Source organism: Aplidium turbinatum, chromosome 2 (genome assembly GCF_918807975.1).
Source record: "Aplidium turbinatum chromosome 2, kaAplTurb1.1, whole genome shotgun sequence".
Taxonomy (NCBI): domain Eukaryota; kingdom Metazoa; phylum Chordata; class Ascidiacea; order Aplousobranchia; family Polyclinidae; genus Aplidium; species Aplidium turbinatum.
Window position 1 is genome coordinate 38,545,405 of NC_137473.1, and position 5,024 is coordinate 38,550,428.

General features: G+C 35.4%; 1 protein-coding gene across 1 annotated transcript; it reads left to right on the plus strand.

Moving 5' to 3' along the window:
* Positions 1 to 1,712: 1,712 nt before the first annotated feature.
* On the plus strand, positions 1,713 to 4,466 carry LOC145765229 (uncharacterized). The gene is made up of 3 exons (XM_082577015.1): positions 1,713 to 1,847; positions 2,620 to 2,791; positions 3,290 to 4,466. The coding sequence occupies exons 1-3, from the start codon at positions 1,755 to 1,757 to the stop codon at positions 3,361 to 3,363; spliced, it is 339 nt and encodes a 112-aa protein (XP_082433141.1). The 5' UTR covers positions 1,713 to 1,754; the 3' UTR covers positions 3,364 to 4,466.
* Positions 4,467 to 5,024: the final 558 nt, after the last annotated feature.

Here is a 5,024-nt window from a genome sequence, read left to right on the forward strand (position 1 = left end):
TAGTTTTTTCCGCGTTTTTGAAAGTTGATTGCAGGATTTTAGCTCTCCAAGTCCGTCGTTTCATTTACGTGTTTTTTCTTTTTCTTTTTTTTTTTGCGTTGGTACAGTGTTTTCCATCTCTTTGTTCTTACTAATTTTTCTTGCGATCTAACGTTCTTGGTGTGTTCTTACTACTGCACAGTATCTTTTTTATTGCGTTTTCACTGTGTTATTTTGCTTATTGGTTGGTTTTGAATCTTTACCCTCGGACTAACAAAGCCTTGATAGGTTATTCCCGGTAGTTTCGCATACTTGTAGACTTGTAGAGGCTTTTGTCGCAGGCCCGGTTTCCGAGATTGATAGAGTGAAGTTTTCCGATTGTTGAAGTGTTGTTGTCGGGAATTATTCCATCCATTAGGTGCCGCTGAATGGAGAGCAGTCCTGAAATGTCATGCTCAATTGCACACCCCGAGAGCCGAACCAGCGCCGCTTGATCTTAATTGGAGCGCGTAACCACTGAGCTAACGGAGAGACAATTGATTTCTTATTGTGTGGTGCGGCCCTAGAGTCGATTTACAAGTGTTCTTTTGGCCCTCAGAGCAATTTGAGTTTGAGACCCTTGCTATAAAGGGTCACAAATTGGATGGTATAGTCACTTAAACATGGCGGTGTCAATCAGTCTTGCAAGGAATTGTCATTTACTTAAGTGGCTGCCGTTCTCAATACCGGAGATAGGCTATGCAGATACCCAAGAGGTTCGCATTCCGCAAAGCGTTTTAATGGGGTCCGTGAAAGTTTTTGAATTTCCAACATCAATCATGACATTTAAAATGAAATTGTTTGTGCTTTATGTGTGTATTAGGAGGTTTTTAACCTGTTGGTAATTACCCTAGTAGGGGGTATTTTGGGGTTTAAAATTTTGAAAAAGTGCAAGTTTTGAGAGCATATTGTGATCACATTAAATTTGCTACAGCACGCTTTTCCCCTTTGTATCGTCAGTTACGCGAAGTCGATGTGATTGAGCAAGCTGAGAGAAAAAAAGCTGTTATTTTTGAAAATGAAAAATTGTTTTTTTTTTTATATTTCGTGGGGAGCACATGGCCTAGAACCCCTTGCATGGATCCGCTACTGTAGGCCTATTGTACGATTAATCTTCACCTAAACTGCACATTTTACACTGTAGTTTTACTTTCCATTAACAGTTTAGTAGGCCATGTTTGGGAGGTCCATAATAATTATTTGCAATCAAAGCCGACAAGACTAAATTGCAGCTCTGAAATTTTCTCATAACGCCAAGCAAAATGTGTAGCAGATGGACATTCCTTCCGGTGCTTCCAAATATTATCACATTTGTTAGTATCTAATCTATATTACATTCGAATCGACTTATCTGCATGTTTGCAAAGTATTCAGAATTCATATGGCGTAATTACTCGTCACTTCAAAATTTGAGAAATTTAGTCAATTTAAGAACATTACATCTGTCAGTTGAACTCGAAGAATATTATTTTCATGAAAAGCAAATTTGTGTCGTGGTTCTTTTTTTATATTTTCTTAATCATATGTAATAAGCCGATTGTTTATTTTTAAGTGTTTTGACAAGGTGAAGGCTAATAGACAGCGATAACGTTGTTTGCATGCTGTGGTCTGGTCGTGTATAAATATTGTGCGTTGTAAGCTAGACTTCATTCTCAACAATATATCGATATAGCACTTTAAAACATATTCAAAAATTCACGCTTTGTATCAAGACAAAATTTAAGTTAAAATACAAGATGAACACCATTATTGTTCTAATGGCTTGTCTGGTTATGACTGCAATGGCGTCTTCTGTGACTAAAGAAGAGGTTCAAGTGAGCGAAAATCGGGTAAGATCAAAGTGTTTGTATTGTTTTAAGTCGTAAAGTTTGACGTTGCACGATTGCAATTAATATTCAATTTTTAATATAATCAAAATTTATTAACTTTAATAGAATACATTTTTAGTTTAGTATAAACATTCTAAAGAACCTTGTTCACAGAGATAGATGAGCTCAACTTTTTAGCAATATTTTCATGCATATACTGCCGGCTGCATAGCCGAGTGGTGAGAGCCTTGGAACGGCACTCGAAAGTGCGCCAGTTCGATACCGCTAAAGAGCATGCAGCTGTGTCTTTGGCAAGACACTTTAAGGCTTGCTTGAAGGTGGACACGAAGATTGGCTTCCTTGCCTTCCCGTTCACTTTAATCTAAATCTTCAACAACCAGGTCTAAGCCTGGATACGACAACGTGTAGGCTATATACTGTATATAAGCAAAGCACAACAAAATGCATGAGATAATCAATTTAAGACTGTTCACAAATTTGAGGCTTAGCAAGGAAACTTACCATTTCGAGCAATGTAAAGTTGTTTTCTCTAGTGTTATACAGTACTATTTTTCTACGTAATAGTCAAACGTACGTAATAATCTACGTACGTAAACTCAGAGGTATATTTTATACTTTATAGCACTGTTTTAATAGAGCTTTTTAAATCTGTTTTTTTAATAGGCTTGACAAGAGGTAGATGTAAAGCCGAAATCGTTTCCAATTTTTATTTATTTTATCACGTTAAATGCTGTTGTTGCTTGGTTTCATTTGCTTATGGTGTTTCTTTCAGAAAGTTGAGTATTCGGAAAGCGCAAAAACACAACTTCGTGATGCGGCTAACGTGATGATCGAAACTTTGTGCATGAGTGAGGATGTTGATCAGGACATCCTGAGAACAATCTGCCTCAGAGCTCTTTACAAGAAGCTTGGAAGATCGAATTATCCCAAAATTTCAACATACGGTATGGCCTGTGTTTGGAACTGAAAAACATAATTATGAAAATGGAATCTTTTTTGTGGTCCCTTTATAGGATACACAAAAAAGTTTTAAAAATCAATTTGCAAACGTAGGCTTATGCCTATGACGTGGTTACGAAACTGGATAAAAACATAACTAAGATATTTTGGCTAAAGAGAAGGTTACCAAATAAAATGGATCAGTTCTTTTTTCTGTACAAATTAAAAATTTAATTTTTGATCTTAAGTTGGCAATTTGGTTAAATTTTTCTTTTTTGATCAGCTTTGTCTAATAAACTATAAATAAAAATCGCATTATGTTATCATTATTTTTAACAATTATTATTATTGAAGATATCTTTGCTATTATTGTGACAATGGCTTACTAGTTCCAAAAATAATCTAGCGGTATTTGTTCAAAAGTTAAGATGGCTTGTCTCTAGTGCTCTCTTGATAATATGCCATTATTTCAAACTCAAACATACACTTGATTTTTTGTTCAGGGCAAACTTACTCCAACAACTGCATGAATTGCGAAGTGGCCGACCCAATTTGTTGGGACGACTGTCCTCAATAAGCGCTTCATCAAACTCTATAAATTTTATCCCTTTGCGTTCATTCTACGTTCGCTTGGTTAGTCAGCTAGCATTCGTTGTTCTTACCTTATTCTTTTAATGTTCGATGACGTTAAAGCAATGTAAAAACGACAATTTGTGCTTGCTGGGTTCCTAGGTTTGATTCACCTAGTGATAGTGTTTTTATGCCATGACCTTTGTGAAGCACGTGACGTCATAAAGTTGTATATGTGTATTTATACTCTTTAGCTCCAAAACCACCTATAGTCACGTAAGGATCACGCCATCAATGAATCTTTGTCGATGTTATGCAAGATCAGTTTTAAGCACGTTGAGTCAACGCAAATTGATAAAATTTATTTCTTGTTATGCGCTGTTCTATGACAAAATTGATCACTGCTTTGAATGCACAAGATTTCCTCATAAACAGTTCTTTTTCTTACACTTTGCTACATTTTTAATTCTGTTCTGCATGGGCTACATCTCAATGCAAAAATTAAATTAATTATTTTACAACATGTCAAGAATTGCAAAAGAATGTTTCAGTACGTGATCTTGTATCACCTTTAAGTTTCCGTTCTTGATTTTTTTAACAATAACACCAGAGATACAGCAGACTATCAAGAACTTGTCACAAACCAATAAACGATTCGAACTACAAACTCAACTTATCAATTAAGTTAATAGATGGTTTAGGCTACTTCTTTTGTTCTTTTTTAATAAACCAAAGACGTAAGCCTACATCAAACTACCGATTCATGTATGACTACTATGTCATGCACGCATTTATGTGGTGTAGATTAGTAATGGACTTCCGATTGGTAATATACGAATTTAATTTGTTTGAATAACCAACCAGCTCAATGACTGCGCGATATAGCTCTGAAGTTTTGTCCAAGCCACTGCTACTACGTCAATGGTGGTAAAAGGCTGAGCAACTGGACAATTGGACCGCCAAAGCAAAATTCAAACGTCAACAATGAAGATCTATGAACCAATTGGTCAACCAAAACTTTGGTGTCAATTACTTGCATCGTCACATACTTTTATGAAATGTTTCTATTTGCAAATCATTGTGGAATAAAGCAATTATTAAAACGTAATCGGTTAATCACATTGTGTAATTTCTGTTGGCAGTGATAAATGCATCTTCAAAATATGTAGCTCATGTACAGCAGATAAAGGTAGATTGTAGAAGAATAGTCTACTGGCAAAGACACAGTAATCAAATTTAACAAGCTAAAAAGTTTGACCTCTTGTTTGAAACAACTTAGCTTGCCATGTGTAGAATTAAAGAAACCAGATTGCAATGTCTTGTTTGCTTATCAATTTTACCTAGAAACAAAAAAAATGCAATCGCCCAACACTTTTGGTATCTTTGAGAGTCATTCATTTATAATATAACCTTATTGTTATAACGTTATATATCCACGGTTAGTACAGTACAACCAAATGCTTGTTACACCAAAATTATTTGGAACAGGTTTTTTTTTCCCTAGTGTAAAAAAAACTATTAATGCATCCAGTCACTTGCGAATCGCAAGCAGGCAAATTTTCTTTACGGGTACAAATAATGATTTATTTTGAACGGAAATCTAACCAAGCCATGAACCAAGCAAACAGTTTGAAGACATCAGTAATTGCAGTTGAAGCCGTTTGTCGT

Coding starts and splice junctions, on each gene's coding strand:
- LOC145765229 (XM_082577015.1), top strand. CDS start 1,755: ATGAACACCATTATTGTTCTAATGGCTTGTCTGGTTATGACTGCAATG. Junction 1,848..2,619: donor TTCAAGTGAGCGAAAATCGG/GTAAGATCAAAG, acceptor TGTTTCTTTCAG/AAAGTTGAGTATTCGGAAAG. Junction 2,792..3,289: donor TCCCAAAATTTCAACATACG/GTATGGCCTGTG, acceptor TTTTTTGTTCAG/GGCAAACTTACTCCAACAAC.